We start from the raw sequence: 16,825 nt of genomic DNA on the forward strand, positions 1-16,825 counted from the left end.
GAGGTGATTCGGAAGCAGGAATACACTGACACTCTACCTCAAGCGTCGATTAAGGATTTGGGTGTCATTCTGATGGGAGCTGGATATGAGGTCTGATGTTCTCTTTAGCTTTCTTTCTTGCCTCTGTCTGTACTTCTTATTAAGTCATATTAGCAGAAGAATAAAAACATAACATGGGGCTGGCCGAAAACCTAGAGAAGACTAGTTGGTGAACATGCATCATGTAGTCTCCTCTACTTGACAAATTTTATATACGATTCTGCTGTTTTGCCCTTGGGCATGAGATTTATCAGTTTTAAAATTATACTGCAAGGTTCTTGTTTCACCCCGAAGCAGATATCTAGGACAAGCCTGCCCTCCCTTGCTCTAATGTGGTTCAAATCTGACATCATCCCAAAAGGGGAGAGGGGTTGGGGGCAGGGAGTTGTGTACCTGAAGGATAGCAAGGCAGACATTATTTCATAGGTGCCGATAGTGTCAATGATTGATGTGTTCAAACTTCTGGTAATGTAAGATATTGTTGAGAAATTTTTTATAGCATCTCTTTTGAACTCAGAAGCATCTAAAGTAATTACCTTTTATTAGTGGAACTTTTAATGATTTAAAATTACATTTAAATTAAACCAGAGACTTTAGTTTGCAGTGATTAATACTGCTTCCAATTTTGTTAAAAGAAAGTGGCCACATTTGTTCAATTGAGATTTGTGATAACTTTTTGAAGTGCTCATAGATGCTGAGTTAACATGTAAGTTTGAAAAGTACTGATAATTTGGACTTCTTTAGACTTGTGTGGTGTTTCTCTTAGTGACACTTTCTACATCCTGCTTGTCTGAAATTCTTTGAATCGATTCCTTGATACTAAACTAGATCCTTGCAACTGTCTGTTTCTTCAGGTATTCTTGAAAGGACCATCTTTGTATGCCTTTAAGGGTTTGGCTGGTCGGTTTGCTCCAATTGGAGTACATTTAGCACTGCTGCTGATAATGGCCGGAGGAACTCTCAGTTCTGCTGGTAGCTTTAGAGGATCGGTAACAGTTCCACAAGGCCTAAATTTTGTTGTAGGAGATGTACTGGGACCCAGTGGATTTTTATCTATGCCATCAGAGGCGTTCAACACAGAAGTTCATGTCAATAGGTTTTACATGGACTATTATGACAGTGGAGAGGTAGTCTGCACTTTAAATAACAGAAACAAAAGCATTTCTTCAATTTTCTTTTTGCCTAGCTAGTTGTTTCTGTTATCCAATTCAGCTAATTTGTTCTTTTATCTTTTTGTTTCTTTAATAGGTAAGACAGTTCCACACTGACCTTTCACTACTTGACCTCAATGGCAAGGAGGTGATGAGGAAAACTATAAGTGTGAATGATCCATTGAGGTATGGAGGAATCACTATATACCAGACAGACTGGAGTCTTTCAGCAGTTCAAATATTGAAGGATAATGAAGGGCCATTCAATTTGGCAATGGCACCTCTTCAAATCAATGGTGACAAGAAACTCTATGGAACATTCCTGCCTATTGGAGATGTTAATTCTCCTGATGTGAAGGGAATGTATGTTTGTTTTATTAGTACATGTAACTTGTGGAGATCTCTAGTTTTGTATCTCTTTTGGAAAATCATTTAGCATATTCCCCTATAAAAATGCCCGTACTATGAGGAAGCAAGTTTTTTCTTTACTTATTTCTTAAAGTGTTGGACGGGGGTTTTGCTGAATTCTACTCTGTTTTAATTGGATAACCTTTGATAAAAGCTTGAAACCATTTAAATTGCATCAAAGGGGGAATTAGCTGCAGTCATATGCAGGAGATAAGACTTGCATTTTCTCTTTGTTATTATGGAGATGTGTTGTTAGGAACCAAGATTTGCCTTTCAATTGATATTGTCCGCATACAAAGTTCCTTTGTTCTAACATTTTCTCTGAATATTCAGATCAATGCTAGCTCGTGATCTCCAGTCAATTGTCCTCTATGATCAACAAGGAAAGTTTGTTGGAGTAAGACGGCCAAACTCAAAGCTCCCAATTGACATAGATGGCATTAAAATTGTCATTGTTGATGCAATTGGTAGTACTGGGCTGGACATAAAGGTAATTAACTTGCCTTCAACTTTTTATGTTTGGAGTTTGCCTTGTCTTCTTTTTGATATATTTTTCTTTTCCTCTTCTTTTCATAATTATTGTACATCCCTGTTTCAATATAGACTGACCCTGGGGTGCCAATTGTTTATGCTGGTTTTGGTGCTTTAATGCTCACAACTTGCATCAGTTTTTTATCTCACTCACAGGTAAAGATTCGGCTTATGACATTTTGGCAATCCATATGGTTTATAATCCTGATCCTGCAAGTTCATTTTTTTGTTTCATATGTTATCCATTCTCGAAGATTTGGGCCTTGCAAGACGGTACAGAGGTGATTATTGGAGGCAAGACAAATCGTGCAAAAGGTGAATTTCCAGAGGAGATGAATCTCTTACTTGATCAAGTCCCTGAATTAGTTGAATCATCTTCTCCTAAGCAATCTGATGTTATCAGTGGCTGATGTAACACTCTACGCTGGGACAAAGAAGCATCTTAAGATGAAATTTTCAGCTAATGCACACACACTGCTTTAGGAATATGATGCAGGAAATTGTCTATAGGGTTTGACTTGACTGCTCAAGATATTGGTGCATCGAGCTTGATTGAAGATAATCCAGATATTGTTTTCACTCTCGTCACATATCCCAAGGATTTAAAGTATGCTTGTCAACTTGTCTGACTTTCGCATCAGATGATTCATGAAGCAAATTCTTGACACTGGTAGATCAATCAAATTTGCATACCAACATTCTTTAATCTCAGGCATCTTTCATGTGGGGTGTTGGGCTGGTTTGAAGTCTTTGGTTTACTTAGGTTATTTGCATTGTATAGTTAATATCATTAGTCATACATATGTGAATAAGCAGCAAATTATTTTTCATCCAATATGCGTATACTTCATTCCGTTTCTGTTGTCTCCTTTCCCTTGTAGCAGCGTGCATTTGGTCCATCTACTGTTCCTTGTTGCAGGCTTATTTGGTTTAGGGTGCGTTAACATTCCCCTTTTCACTTTTGTAGAAATTCTTAAAACGGCCAGAACATATCCCATCCCCCCCCCCCCCCCGGGGCCCGAAAAAACCAAAAGAAAAACACACACAGAGCAGCAGCAATGGACACAGTGTTTCTTATGCCTACATCAAGACGCGGTGTCTGCTGGAGGCTGGCGGTAAAATGCCTACTCTCAAGTGTTTAAAGTCCACATAGTTTTGCACATTCATGCAGCGCTCAAAATATTTTACATCTCGAGACAAAAAGGTGATAAACCAATTTATGGAACTGTTTTATCTTCTCCGCAAGTGTTGCAACCCTTTTCCAATGTTGTAAAATGTAATACGTCGCGGATGCGGGCCGGTACGGTTGGCAATGCCAAATTTTGCTTGACTTCTGGATGTTGGGGACAAGCACAACTTGGCTTTTGTGGAATCATTGACATATGCGGAGTACGAGACTTTAATCTCATTCTTAAACAAGTTTTCCAAATAATACCCATCAACAGACACAAAGCCACGATTCAGCATTTTTCTATGGATTACAGCTCCGACCAAACAAAGGCATAAAAGACTAGAGTTGGTGAGGTCAATGGTGGTTGCATCGTCATCATACTTTTCACCAAACATTGCTAATATAAAAGCAAGAAATTGTATTGCGAGTCAATACTCCATCGCTTGTCGGTGTATATGTAGCAGTCTAATAAAATCCGAATATGTATGTAGTAATGCAATTCTTCCTCTTATCCTTAACTGGACATCAAATTCTAAAGGAGACTTCTTCGCTTAGCATGCCGAAACATTCCACTGCCAATGACGGATTCAGAGCTAGACATGCACCCGATCCCTTGAAATCTCTCTCTATTCCCACATGAATGCATTGCCGTGTTGACCTTAAACTATGAAGTTTGGTAGTTGCCAAGACATGACAAATTGACAATCACCAAACCAACCTCAGTGAAGCAGGGATATTATTATTATTATTTTTTAAAAAAAGAAGGATTTAGTTGGTGGTGTTCATGTACATGTGAATTGAGAAACTATACAATAATGATGTGTGATGACGTTAGGGTCGAACTGGTAGGATGCTTGGAGTTGAAAGCGTCGATGGGGGCTCTTACCCTCAATGATGATCATCATGGGGTAGCACGAATGCAGAATAACAAACCTACCCCTGTATTCTGCTCCAGTCTACCATGCGTGACTGCTTTATTGGTGATTGACTTCATCTGTCATCAACAGTTATGATATTCGTGGGAAGCGAGTTGCATTTGATAAAAAAGAAACGTAAATTAGAACAGAGCCCATAATAGGGAGGTGCTACCTGCTTATTTTGTCTGCAGCTTTTTCTTTTTCTTTTTCTTTTTTTGTCTGCAGCTTAATCGTAAAGGCAGACAGAAACCATTATATTAATTATTTGCATCATGCATATATTTGATGAGAAAGCTGAGGAAGAAACGGATTCTAGTGCTGCAATGGAACCAATAATGAGTCTTGAGATAGAGGAAAAGGAAGATAAGCAGCGAAAGCGAGTTGGTGGGAAAAAGATTTGTGGGAGGAGCTGGAATGAATCGAAGAAAATGTGGGAGATTGCAGCTCCGGCTATACTTACAGCGGTAGCTCAGTTTTCTTTCGAGTTTGTCACGGCTGCATTCATCGGCCATTTGGGGGAAGTCGAGCTTGCTGCTGTCTCCGTTGTGCAAAATGTCATTGAAGGCTTTGTATATGGAATAATGGTACGTCATATCTGACACCATCTCTCATGTGTGTGTTGCATTGCATCTCAAAATTTGTGTCTCTAGAATGAAGAGATTGTATTGTGGAAATGCTGGGAAGTCTTGTTCTAAATTCACATGAAATTACGAACTCCTCATTTGTCTCTTGCTTTGAATTAAAACATTTTTTTTTAACATGGTTGGACTTGCAATAATATCTTCTGTTTGTATTTGGTGTATTAGCTAGGAATGGGAAGTGCCCTTGAGACCCTCTGTGGTCAGGCTGTTGGAGCAGGACAATTTGAAATGCTTGGGGTGTACATGCAGAGATCCTGCATAATTACTTTAGTTACTGCATTGCTGTTATCACCGTTTTACATCTTCACAGCACCATTGCTAAAGCTGCTTCACCAAGATCCAAGAATTTCCCATCTTGCCGGGAAGTATGCACTGTGGGTGATTCCTCAATTGTTTGCATATGCATTGAACTTCCCGATACAGAAGTTTCTTCAAGGTCAAAGCAAAATATGGGTCATGACGATAATTTCATTGGTGATGTTGGGAATTCATGTTCTGTTGAATTGGATTTTTGTGACGATGCTTGGGCATGGCCTGCTTGGTGCGGCTGTTGCTGGAAACATCTCTTGGTGGCTTATGGTATTGGCTCAGATAATATACGTCGTCGGAGGGTTTTTCCCTGAAGCATGGACCGGATTTTCTTCATTAGCATTCAAACAACTTGCTTCTTTCGTCAAGTTCTCTCTTGCATCAGCTATCATGCTATGGTCCGTACCTTTTTGGCTTCATAAATGCTAAAGATACTTCGTTTTGACTTCACAAATATACTGATGCTATCCTCTGTGATGTTGTCAGCTTGGAGCTTTGGTATTTTACTGTAGTGATCCTTATGGTAGGCTGGTTAAAGAATCCGGAAATTGCAGTAGATGCTGTATCAATCTGGTTAGTGCCTTTTTCTTGGTTCTTTTTGTTTCTTAGTGATTACTGGAAAGGTGGTTGGCCGTTTGGCCTCAGAATGTGGGTGCTTGCTTACACTTCTTTCTTTGGCTGTTGCAGCATGAACTTGCAACTATGGACGTTGATGATCACTCTAGGTTTCAATGCAGCCGTTAGGTAAGAGATCTTCCCAATCAGAAAAAGATCGCAAAGCAATGTATTAATATGCATTAACAATTTTTTTTTTTGCATCACATTTTCCAGCGTACGTGTTTCAAATGAACTTGGAGCTGGACGCCCAAAAGCTGCAAAATTCTCAACCGTGGTGGCCGTCACCACATCCACGATATTTGGGATAATTTTCACGGTCATAATTCTTGCAACTAAGGGACAGTTCCCCAGGATCTTTTCTGACAAACCTGAGGTCATAAGGGAGACATCCAAGTTAGGCTATTTCCTAGCAGCAACAGTCTTCCTCAATAGCATCCAACCTGTGCTTCATGGTAACAGCTTGAATTGCCCAGACTTTTAGACATTTATGTATTGGCGAATCATAAACCGAAATTGAAATTTGGGATTGCAGGAGTGGCAGTTGGAGCAGGGTGGCAGTTTTCAGTGGCACTGGTGAACGTTGGGTGTTACTACGTATTTGGCCTTCCTTTCGGTGCCTTGCTGGGTTACAAATTCAAACTCGGCGTAAAAGGCATCTGGGCAGGGATGTTAGCCGGTTGCCTGCTTCAAACAGTCATTTTGGTTGTGAACGTTTTCCGGGCTAACTGGAGCAACGAGGTTCGGATTGCAATTTTAACTTTCCATTACTTGATTTTCATCCATGAAAATGACGAGAGGACTTGGAAAAGAAATTCTGTCCTGGGATTTTTCAACACGCGATCGAGCATATTGATAGTCAAAAAGTAATTTTTTAGGACATAAACTAAGTAACAGCACCTTAATTAGTGTTGCAAAAAATGGCTTACAAAAGACTCTGTATTTTATTGAAACCAAAAATGAGTTTATGTTATTCAAACATCAACTCACAAACTCATGAAACAAATTAACACAATTTCTGACTCACAATTATTATAAAAAAAATCTCAATAAAATTACTTGATAGCATGATGTTTGATTAACAAATATCATATCGACGAGATTTATTTAACTACTAACTAAATTGTTTTAGTACCAAACACAATCCAGTAAAATTTGCAAAAGTTGGCATGCGTCGTTTGCTTGTTTACTGTTGGAAAAGAATGGAGTAGGTGAAGTAGGTGGTGTTTTCTGGTGCAGGCATTGCAAGCAGAAGAGCGGGTGAGGTCGTATGCAGTAACGCCGCTGCCCCAAGATGAGATTGACGCAATTGAGATGTTGGATGCTCCGACTTCCTGCTAATGCTCAAAGTCTTTTAGGTGCAGCTCTAATGGTCTTCCTTCCAACTTGTATAATCTCCCTTGATTCCATTGCTTGGATCCTCTTTCCTCTAGGCTTCAGTAGCAGGGTTTCTTCGGGCCCAACTTATCATTATTATTTTGTTTCCACGTCTCCTTCACTGAAAATACTCTCTGAGTTTTGTAGCCGGAGTCGGTCGAAGACTTTTAAATCAGAAAAGGTGCAAGCAAATGAAAAAAAACTTGATCATCCGTGACAACTTCTCGTGCAGCTCTCTCTATCTTAAAAGTTGAAAGACACCCCTCCCCCCGTCTTCCCAAACCAAATGTACGGACGGTATGAAAAGGCTCCCTATCTTTAAGAGATTGCTGCTTTTTAAGATACTTGAACGGCTGGAACAAACACGGATGACGTTGAGTGAACAAACTCTGCTTGCTTTTACTAGCTAGCGAATAGGTTTTAACCAATCTCTTTTACTATCTATCAATAATTTCCAGAGCTGACAGATTATTATCAATAATTTCGCTCTGGGAATGGTGATCAACTTGGTCTCAAATTTGGTATGGGAACAGAAGTGCTGGACGCTGAATAACGTGATGGAGAAAGTCGACATAAAAAGCCAAAAATAAGATATCACCTGCAGTTTCTGGTAGACCCCCTAACTCTAAGAAGAAACAATTCGATGGATGTGGAAGCAATAGCCAATGTTGCTTAATGAAAAACGTTGAAGTTCATTAGGGGGGTGACAATCTTGTCAACTTAGGCGGGCACCAAACCCATCTTTTTCACACTAGTTGGTGGGTATTTTTTGGCAGCCATAACTAATAAAATGCCCGACTGATGAGCAAACTAGCAAGTCTGCCGCTAATATATCAAAAATTCAACCTTCATAGGAAGAAAAAAATTAAGGAGGGCAATACAAACTCAACCAATGCAGCCGCAATTTGCTCTTAATGATTATCTTTAGACCCCATAGTAGGTGAGTTATTATAAAACGTGGTGACAACCCAGTTCTCAGCAACATTCTTCATTTCCTGACATATATAAGTCAAACAAATCAGTGGGACAAAGAGAATCTACTCTTTCCTTTTTTTGTTTTCCGAAATACAAAAAACAGGCCTGGAACTCTGGTCGTCCGGTAATAAAATTTAAGGGTGAACGGAGCAAAAGAAAATCATCTTGAATGGAGGAACAACATCCTGAACTTAGCAGACAGGTGACTGAGATTCTACACAAGAGAAAGACCCCAGAGAAGTTGTGGAAGGAGACAAAGAAGACATGGGACATCGCCCTACCAGCTATAATAACAGCAGTTACACAATTCTCCCTCGAACTTGTCACTTCTGCCTTTGCCGGACATCTGGGAGATGCTGAGCTTGCTGCAGTCTCTGTGGTTCAGAATGTTATAGATGGCTTTGTCTATGGGGTCATGGTATGTTCTTATACCATACTTTTATTTGAGCACTAAAGAATGATGATACTACTATATTTCTCTGTGTTGCTTCCTTCATGAAGCTTTCGGGAAACTTATAAGGTTCAGCCATTTTTCATTTTTTTTTCCCACTTGTAGAATGCATCAGTACTTTTGTTTCTTTTCGAGTCAGCTTGTTAGAAAGTTTATTAAATTTTAACATGTGGCAAGAAGTAAAATATACTTGTACCAGAGGTGGAATTTTCAGTTGCTCGTACCTAACATTCAATGACTTTCTCTGTTTTTGTCTAATCTTTCCTTTGTAGTTGGGGATGGGTAGTGCTCTTGAAACCCTTTGTGGTCAAGCGGTCGGTGCTGGACAAGTTGGCATGCTTGGAATCTACCTGCAGAGGTCATGGATCATCACCATCGTCACAGCTTTGTTCTTGACTCCTATTTACTTGTTTGCCTCGCCCATACTCAAGCTTTTACACCAAAACAGAGATATCTCCAACCTTGCCGGTAAATTTGCACTGTGGGTGATACCTCAATTGTTTGCATATGCTCTGAACTTCCCCGTACAGAAGTTCTTCCAATCTCAAAGCAAAGTTTGGATGATGACGATACTCTCTATAGCGTCATTGGCGCTCCATGTGTTACTGAATTGGGTTCTCGTGACGAAGCTCGGCCACGGCTTGCTCGGTGCTGCAATGGCAGGAAACATCACATGGTTTCTGCTGGATATATCCCAAATAATCTATGCAATATCAGGTTGTTTTCCAGATGCATGGAACGGCTTTTCCTGGTTGGCTTTCAAGTCATTGACCAACTTTGTCAAGCTCTCACTTGCGTCAGCAATAATGTTATGGTGAGTGATGAATACTAGCAACTTACAGAGTTTATATAAAAAATCCGAAAGTGTAAACAGAAACAGAAACTTTGGCAGCTTGGAATTATGGTACTTTACAGCAGTTATCCTGATGGTAGGAGGTTTGAAGGATGCTGCAGTCGCAATCGATGCCATATCAATCTGGTTAGTTCCGTATTCTCTTTTCTCACCTCCAGTGGAGTATAATAGGAAACCTTAGTCTTTTCTATCCACCTCGTTCTACAGTCTCAAGCAACAATGACAGATAACCACCTTGTTGCACCTTCTGTGGATGTAACAGTATGAACTTGCAACTATGGACAATGATGATTGCCGTAGGCTTCAATGCATCAGTCAGGTATGTCATTTATCTTCAAGATAAAGATTATTGCTAAAATACAGATGAAATAATGACCTCAAAATCTTGTGGAGAGAGCAATACAGGACCGACAACCTTCAGATACATTTCGCCTTACCTTTATCAACATGCAGATTTTACACATACACTGTTGAAACGTTTTGAATGAGTTCTGAAGCAAATGCTGCTGTCTGCGGGATTAAAATTTAAGGGGTGAAAAGGAGTGATTCAATTCATCTAGGATTGTAAATTAAGTAGTAGTATTATATCGGTCATTCCAACAAAAAGAGACTTCTTGATGGGGTTGATTTTGCAGTGTAAGAGTGTCAAATGAACTCGGAGCCGGGAAACCAAACGCTGCAAAGTTCTCAATCATAGTCAATGTTTTGACATCTGGGATACTTGGAATTGTCTTTGCGGCAATCATCATTGGTACAAAAAGCAAGTTTCCCTTATTATTCACAGATAAGGCACAGGTCATAAAAAAGACATCCAAGCTGGGATACGTTCTCGCAGCAACCATATTCCTCAACAGCATCCAACTAGTTTTAAACGGTTGGTTTTTGTATATTATCTAGTATCTAAAACATTACTTCAGTACAAGATTGACAAAGTTCTGATGAATTCAACATCATCATCATCAGTTGTCTTAATTAAGAATTTTAAGACAAGAAAAACAAGATGCATATTATAGTACAGCTGCTCATCTAGATATTAGCAAAAAGTGCTCAAAAAGCTGCTTGTTATCATATATATGTACTACTAGTATGAATCCAGAAAAGAATTGATTGTTCTAGGGATCATTAATTGCAGGGGTAGCTGTTGGTGGAGGATGGCAGTTCTCAGTAGCATTGCTTAATATAGTGTGCTATTATGCAATCGGGCTTCCATTTGGAGCAGTGCTTGGCTACAAATTCAATCTGGGGGTGCAGGGCATCTGGTGGGCAATGCTCGGCGGTAGTTTTCTCCAGACTGTCATCTTGTTAGTCATCATATCTCGAACAAATTGGCATAAAGAGGTAAATATAAAACTCAACCCCAACAGAAGTGAACAGTAAAGAATCCAGGGGAAGGGTTTAGAGGGTTGGTAATCTGATTTTACTGGATTACCTAATTATCCAATGATGCAATGCAGGCTGTGGAAGCTGATGACCGTGTGAGAACATGGGGAGGAGCCACCGCCCCAACGGACCTGCCTCAACCTCAAGAAACTACCTGACATTTCTGCACTCCGCCCCGGTTGCTGGCCGAATGGCAATTACAATTGGGCCGTCAGCCGGTTTGATTTCGTCAGTCTTTCAGCCAGAATTGGAGTTAAAATTGACCGGATCAACTCTGTTTCGGTCAAGCAAAAAGGAAAAAAATTGCCCGGATAATGTTGATCATGTAATTTACTTCAGCACGTACTTTATCTCAAAAGGAAAAAAAAATAAACAAAGAAAGGATTTGAATCACTGTTAATTGCTCATTGTCTTACTAGATCAAATCAAATTAGCTTCGTTGCAATCTGAAGCGAGGAACTCAAAACTCGAAATAAACAAGTAAAAGATACAAAGCTCTCGTTACTTGTCTCCCCAACTTCTAAGAACACTCCTGTCAAAAAAAAAAAAATGCTAAGAACACTTTTTTAGCTACCCCGCAGAAAGTTTGTCTTTAATTATCTAAAGATCAAAACTTGTCCCTTTATCAGAAATTCTCTAGGCCGTGCACTTGCTGTTTGTGCAAACTCCAGGACGTCAGTTGTCAGTTGTCACCTGAGAAGAGAGAGCAGTAGAGAGGAGAAAAGACAAGAGTCGGATTCTTGAATGGAGGAAAACCATCATGAATCAGGGACTGAGCAACGGCCCAGGAGAAGAGTTCATTCAAGTAAATGGTAGGCTGAGTCTAAAAAGACGTGGAAAATAGCTTTGCCAGCCATGCTCACTTCAGTCTCTCAATTCTCTATCGACTTTGTGTGCACAGCCTTCGCTGGACATCTAGGAGCTCTGCGGCTTGCTGCAGTCACTGAGGCTGAGAATGTCATAATTTGCTTTGCCTATGGGGTAAATGGCATGTTTTCTGCTGTCCAACTGTTTGTCTGTGATTATCACTCTTCATCTTCTGTTCATTTTACATGTTTTGGGGTGGGATGCTACTTCATATTATTTTCTTATGGTCAAAATCCTATGCTGCAGGAGCAGCACCCTTCAATCATCTCTGATTGTTGAATCCAAACATTTAGTATCATTTTCCGAAAGAATTTTTTTAGTTTTTTTCCTCCTCCGTCTTGAATTGCTGCCAGTTATATATATATTAGTACTACCTCTCAACATGCAATCTGAACTCGAGAAGACTTTGCACTCCTAGAGAAGAGCTGAGAGTAAGTGCATGCAGTGTGAGGATGCCTAATGAATTGGGAGCCGGCAAACCTAAAGCTGCAAAACGCTCAATCATGGCAAATTTTGTGAAAGCTGGAGTGCTTGGAGTTGTTTTTGCCATCATTACGGTAGCTGCCAAAAACCAGCTTCCTGCGATCTTCACAGAGAAGCTAGAGGTTGAGGCAGAGGCATCGAAGCTTGGATATATTCTTGCAATAACCATTTTCCTGACCAGCACCCAATAAGTTCTTCAAGGCGTTCTGCTCGTATATTTTTGATGCACACATTAATTCTTTTGTGGAATACTATCATTATCAGCATTCACCAACTTATTTAAAATTTTCAAATTTGATGTTGGAATGCTCAATGATTGTCACTTTTTGAAAACATTCTATGATAATACCATATGAGTGCATTTCATTTTTTAGGAAATGGAAGCATAAACAGAAGTATGAATTCGAACAGGAAATTCGCTTCAAACGTTTGTTTTTCATTTAAATTTTAACTGGTAGAGTTCCTTTTTGGTATTTCGTCCAGGATGTTCCTTAGCTTAAATTTAATTAAAAAACAAAAAAAAAGTCTAAGACCTTTCGCTGTGAGTGATGCTGTGAGAGAAGGGAGGGGAAGAGGAGGAGAAAGAAAAGGAGGAGAGAATGGAGGGAAAAATCGGAATGAAAAGGGAGGACAGGAGGTGGAGGTGGCCTGTGGTGGATGATGGGTGAAACAAGAAAGAAGGGTTAGGTTTTTTTTTTTTATGTATATTTGAAAAACTTGTGTTTTAGAAATTGTTTTTACTTCCATATTACTATAGCATTTTGTGTGTGAAGAACTAGCTTATGAAAAACAATCAAATTCAAACGGAGCCACAGTATTGTGTACATCTACAAGGTCGTCCTGTTTATACTACATATATTGCCTCTCGTAACTTTGAGTTTCAGCTGGTTTTACAGACAAACAAGCAATACTACCATATTTTCCTGCAAAACTAATTCATGCCAGCTGCAGGACTTCTTCCCGTTTGATGTCAAATACCTTGACAAGGACATCCTCAACGACCTGGCCAAGTGCACGGTGAGGAACAAAAAAATTGAATCCCACAAATCAGGTAATTGAACGTTTGACCTTATAAATATTAATTGAGGACCTCCAACAAGATTAGGAAATTACCTTATCAGGGGTGGATGCGCCAGATGTTACACCTATGGTGATGGGACCTTCAGGTAGAAAATTCTCTTTCTCAACCAACTCCCCATGCTGTTAGATGACACAAAAATTTTAATAGAATGAGAGAAGATTTTATAATTCAGAAATCAGCTTGAAATGACAAAAAGTTATTCACGTTCACGTACCATTAACTTGTAAGCTATTCTGTTTCCAGGACCTACTCTCTGCTCGCTGTCAATCCAATAAGATGGAATTCCACGATCTTCAGCAATTTCTTGTAAATGTGAAGTGTTGCTTGAGTTCCACCCTCCAATGACCAGCATAAGATCCGGTGGATTCTCAACCAGCTTGTACATGGCATCTTGCCGCTCCTGATACAAGGCAATATTAGCTCAATACAAGAGGAGAAGTATGAATTCTGAGACAATAAAATACAATAGGACTAAGCTTCATGCTAGTGGCCTTTTCTGCCAGATTACTTGCTCTTGACCCAGCGTACACAAATGCCCAAGAAGAGGGCTGAAACGTATGAAAATTCTTAAAAGCAAGCCTCTTCCAAAAAAAAGATAATAATAATAATAATGAATCAGTTCTTAATTCAAGCAACGAGTCAGGAAATAAACAACCAGCGTTATGAGCCCTCGTAAACAAGCATCAACTATGGACACCCTAGGATGATTGATCAGGAGGCATGTATGATATTCATAATTACGTTCTGTACCAGTGTAATGCTATGCTACATAATGCAGGGGGAGGTGATCTTAAAAGCACTAGTTACTTCAAAAAACTTGAACCTAGAGATCCCAAAGATCTTTAACTTGGCAAACTAAATCAAAGGCAGAAGAGTATGCTACATAAACTAATCCATCCAAGAAGATGATTGTAGGTTTCTGCAGAAACATCTGGAAGGAGGGAGAATCAAATTGTGCTCGTAAATGAGAGGAAAGTCGAGTTTGAGCCTTCAATATTCTTAAGAAACTAGTTTTTCAAAAAATGAATGAAGGAAAATAATAGAATGAGGAGATGAAATGTACTTGAGTTGCATCGCAGATGGTGTTGAAACTAAGGAAGTGGGTGTTAATATTTTCCACTCCATACTTGCGCATCATGGTCCTTTCCACTAATTTACCTGTATTTCCAGAACCAAATCACCATCACAGTTTTCCATTCATTGACAAATCACGGAACTATAGCGTAGAAAACCAACTAACCAATCTCTTCAGTTTCTCCCTTCAACATTGTTGTTTGGTTTGCAATACCAAGTTTGACAAGATCAGCATCGGGATCAAAACCATTCGAAACTGCATGTTTGAATTTCTGCAGCAAAACAAGGATACATGAGATACTAGGAGGGTATAAACAATTTCAGCCAATGAAACGTAAGTGATTCGAACTGCACCTTCATAAACGCCTCTTTGGTTGAGCTAGATCCATCCAGTTGACCCCCAAGAATGTAATCACAAACATATGTTGCCTGAATCAGGTGTAGAAACTTGTTTAATCTGAACTCTACAGGTGCATGTTCTTTATATTTCATAATCAAGATGCCGCTTTCAAATAAACAATAAAAACAGTTAAATATACCTCTGCCATGTTCTTCACTATGATATACTTTCCAGCAAATGATGCAGTGGCAACAGTCTCCTCGTGTGAGTGTTTACCATGGATTATCGACGTATAGGCTCCATTCTTATGCTTTTCAACAGTGTTCCAAACCTTGACAAGGATGCAAATATTGGATGCTCTTGAGTGGAGTGTAATTGTGGAATTACATTAACAATTTATAGGCTACTAAGCTAGTAAGAAACATACCTTAGAAACCCAAGGGCAGGTTGTGTCGACTATTTGCACATTCTTGTCGCTCAAAGTCAACATCTCATCTACAGCAGCTCCAAAAGCAGGCAAAACCACAACATCACCCCTGTCAACAACATCAAAGTGTTTCTTGCCGTCCTCAACAGGGATTTCCTTTATTGCCATCTCCTCCAGTCGCTGGTGTAATACAGTTGATCATGAAATGGTATAATCAGCCAAAATGAGAAGGAAAGGACAGAACAGTAGCATAGCAAAGACTTGACCACCCAGTTAACTCAAGAAATACAGGCAGGAAAAGCAGCCCAACAAAATCGAAAATATTTGTAGACCAAGTGAATGGATTATATCAAAGTAGCATAGCAAAGACATGACCACCCAGTTAACTCAAGAAATACAAGCAGGGAAGGCAGCCCAACAAAATCGAAAATATTTGTAGACCAAGTGAATGGATTATATCAAAGTAGCATAGCAAAGACATGACCAACCAGTTAACTCAAGAAATACAAGCAGGGAAGGCAGCCCAACAAAATCGAAAATATTTGTAGACCAAGTGAATGGATTATATCAAGGTAGCATAGCAAAGACATGACCACCCAGTTCAGTTAAGTCGAGAAATACAGGCAGGGAAAGCTGCCCAACAAAATCGAATATATTGTAGACCAAGTGAATGGATTATATCAAAGTTTTGGGGGAACTAAGACCTTATTAACGGTAGGATTGTGGATAATCTCATTTGTGAGCCAGATCTGCTCTGTTGGAAACTGCTTTCTAGCTTCATAAGCAATCTGAACAGCTCTTTCAACTCCCCAGCAAAACCCGTATGCTTCGGCAAGTTTGACTGTAACATTCCCCCATGTGTACTCGTTTCCATTTTCCTTCAATTTCTTTATGATGTCACCTGCAATATATATATATATATATATTGGATCAAAACAACACTCTAATTTCCGATCGAAAACATAGTATGATAAACTTAAACTGCATTTCCTTTATTTTTCTGAGCTATACATATATCATATTCGCCGCCATATTCTACGAAAAACTCAAGAAAGAAATCTGAAGTCAAAAGTAATTTGAAAGAGTTATCTTACTGGTGGTGTACTCGCGGTTCATGAGCTCAAGAGTCTCTTGTTTGTGTCCAAATCCTTTGCGATTATAATTCTTGCTCCTAGTTAAGTTGTGCCTGAACTTCTTGGCGTCAAATTCGGAGTCTACAGTAGCAGCAGCAGAAGGAGAAGGAGCAGCTTCGCCGGGAGCGGAGCATCTCACGGAGAAAGGTTTCCGGCAGCGGGAAATTCTTGGCTCGGGCAAGGCGAGGTCCTTGGTAGCGGTGGATAGGCGGGAGAATTGCAGAGAAATTGCCATGTCGACGTTTTCCGGTGGAAGTGGCGGAGGTTAGCAGGCGTAAGCTAGTGGCGACTGTGGAGGTGGTGCGGGATGGGGAGCGGGCAAAATCTTATTAAGTCCTTCCTTCTTATGGTTTTGGTGCGACACGGAGCATCTGATTTGTGGTCCTGTCGGAGCTCGTGATCCATGCGCTTTTGTCGTTTTGCGTTTTTCTAATTAATTTGGTGAATCTTTTGTTTATTTCTTTCTTTTTATTCCTGGGGGGTTGGTGATGGCTGATGTTTTAAACGGTGCTAGTATTTTGCTTGGCTGAGATACCATTTGGGTTTTGGCATTTAGCTGAAGAGAATCAGTAATTTTTTCTGGCGTTGGATGTTGAATGCTA

At 39.8% G+C, this 16,825-nt stretch overlaps 4 protein-coding genes across 5 annotated transcripts in view; 3 read left to right on the plus strand and 1 right to left on the minus strand.

The window, feature by feature from the left end:
- The window catches only part of LOC113758669 (cytochrome c biogenesis protein CCS1, chloroplastic-like), a 4,261-nt gene extending 1,273 nt beyond the window's left edge, over positions 1-2,988 (plus strand). Inside the window, exons 2-7 of the mRNA XM_027301440.1 lie at positions 4-90; positions 894-1,166; positions 1,288-1,553; positions 1,932-2,088; positions 2,202-2,285; positions 2,384-2,988. Coding sequence (XP_027157241.1) covers positions 4-90; positions 894-1,166; positions 1,288-1,553; positions 1,932-2,088; positions 2,202-2,285; positions 2,384-2,539 — 1,023 coding nt within the window. The 3' untranslated portion in view covers positions 2,540-2,988. The remainder of the gene's footprint in view (positions 1-3; positions 91-893; positions 1,167-1,287; positions 1,554-1,931; positions 2,089-2,201; positions 2,286-2,383) is intronic.
- A 1,184-nt stretch (positions 2,989-4,172) lies between these two features.
- LOC113758680 (protein DETOXIFICATION 33-like) lies at positions 4,173-7,331 on the plus strand. Its single transcript, XM_027301449.1, has 8 exons — positions 4,173-4,280; positions 4,460-4,801; positions 5,024-5,565; positions 5,654-5,740; positions 5,855-5,911; positions 5,999-6,237; positions 6,318-6,523; positions 7,022-7,331. The coding sequence occupies exons 1-8, from the start codon at positions 4,173-4,175 to the stop codon at positions 7,121-7,123; spliced, it is 1,683 nt and encodes a 560-aa protein (XP_027157250.1). The 3' UTR covers positions 7,124-7,331.
- An 868-nt stretch (positions 7,332-8,199) lies between these two features.
- Positions 8,200-11,841, plus strand: LOC113763269 (protein DETOXIFICATION 33-like). 2 transcript variants are annotated; one of them, XR_003467320.1, is made up of 8 exons: positions 8,200-8,552; positions 8,858-9,399; positions 9,478-9,564; positions 9,701-9,757; positions 10,074-10,312; positions 10,571-10,776; positions 10,893-11,143; positions 11,448-11,841. XR_003467320.1 is itself a non-coding variant. In XM_027307029.1 (7 exons), the coding sequence occupies exons 1-7, from the start codon at positions 8,304-8,306 to the stop codon at positions 10,974-10,976; spliced, it is 1,464 nt and encodes a 487-aa protein (XP_027162830.1). In that variant the 5' UTR covers positions 8,200-8,303; the 3' UTR covers positions 10,977-11,231. The 2 variants fall into 2 exon arrangements, 1 of the variants encoding a protein (XP_027162830.1); XM_027307029.1 differs by lacking the exon at positions 11,448-11,841 and having other exon boundaries at positions 10,893-11,231.
- A 1,107-nt stretch (positions 11,842-12,948) lies between these two features.
- LOC113760610 (4-hydroxy-3-methylbut-2-enyl diphosphate reductase, chloroplastic-like) lies at positions 12,949-16,546 on the minus strand. Its single transcript, XM_027303260.1, has 10 exons — positions 16,185-16,546; positions 15,795-15,991; positions 15,091-15,270; positions 14,863-14,994; positions 14,678-14,752; positions 14,490-14,595; positions 14,313-14,407; positions 13,464-13,649; positions 13,282-13,368; positions 12,949-13,170 (listed from the first exon to the last, which is right to left on the minus strand). The coding sequence occupies exons 1-10, from the start codon at positions 16,456-16,458 to the stop codon at positions 13,105-13,107; spliced, it is 1,398 nt and encodes a 465-aa protein (XP_027159061.1). The 5' UTR covers positions 16,459-16,546; the 3' UTR covers positions 12,949-13,104.
- Positions 16,547-16,825: the final 279 nt, after the last annotated feature.

This window comes from Coffea eugenioides, chromosome 2 (genome assembly GCF_003713205.1).
Source record: "Coffea eugenioides isolate CCC68of chromosome 2, Ceug_1.0, whole genome shotgun sequence".
Classification (NCBI taxonomy): Eukaryota; Viridiplantae; Streptophyta; class Magnoliopsida; order Gentianales; family Rubiaceae; genus Coffea; species Coffea eugenioides.

What these genes read in the sequence shown, in the direction of transcription:
- LOC113758680 (XM_027301449.1), top strand. Translation starts at nt 4,173, where the DNA reads ATGGGGGCTCTTACCCTCAATGATGATCATCATGGGGTAGCACGAATG. An exon ending in GGTTTCAATGCAGCCGTTAG is followed by an intron (nt 5,912 to 5,998) that starts GTAAGAGATCTT and finishes CACATTTTCCAG; the next exon opens with CGTACGTGTTTCAAATGAAC. An exon ending in CATCCAACCTGTGCTTCATG is followed by an intron (nt 6,238 to 6,317) that starts GTAACAGCTTGA and finishes TTGGGATTGCAG; the next exon opens with GAGTGGCAGTTGGAGCAGGG.
- LOC113763269 (XM_027307029.1), top strand. Translation starts at nt 8,304, where the DNA reads ATGGAGGAACAACATCCTGAACTTAGCAGACAGGTGACTGAGATTCTA. An exon ending in GGCTTCAATGCATCAGTCAG is followed by an intron (nt 9,758 to 10,073) that starts GTATGTCATTTA and finishes TTGATTTTGCAG; the next exon opens with TGTAAGAGTGTCAAATGAAC. An exon ending in CATCCAACTAGTTTTAAACG is followed by an intron (nt 10,313 to 10,570) that starts GTTGGTTTTTGT and finishes CATTAATTGCAG; the next exon opens with GGGTAGCTGTTGGTGGAGGA.
- LOC113760610 (XM_027303260.1), bottom strand. Translation starts at nt 16,458, where the DNA reads ATGGCAATTTCTCTGCAATTCTCCCGCCTATCCACCGCTACCAAGGAC. An exon ending in GAACCGCGAGTACACCACCA is followed by an intron (nt 15,992 to 16,184) that starts GTAAGATAACTC and finishes TATATATTGCAG; the next exon opens with GTGACATCATAAAGAAATTG. An exon ending in GAATAGCTTACAAGTTAATG is followed by an intron (nt 13,369 to 13,463) that starts GTACGTGAACGT and finishes GTCATCTAACAG; the next exon opens with CATGGGGAGTTGGTTGAGAA.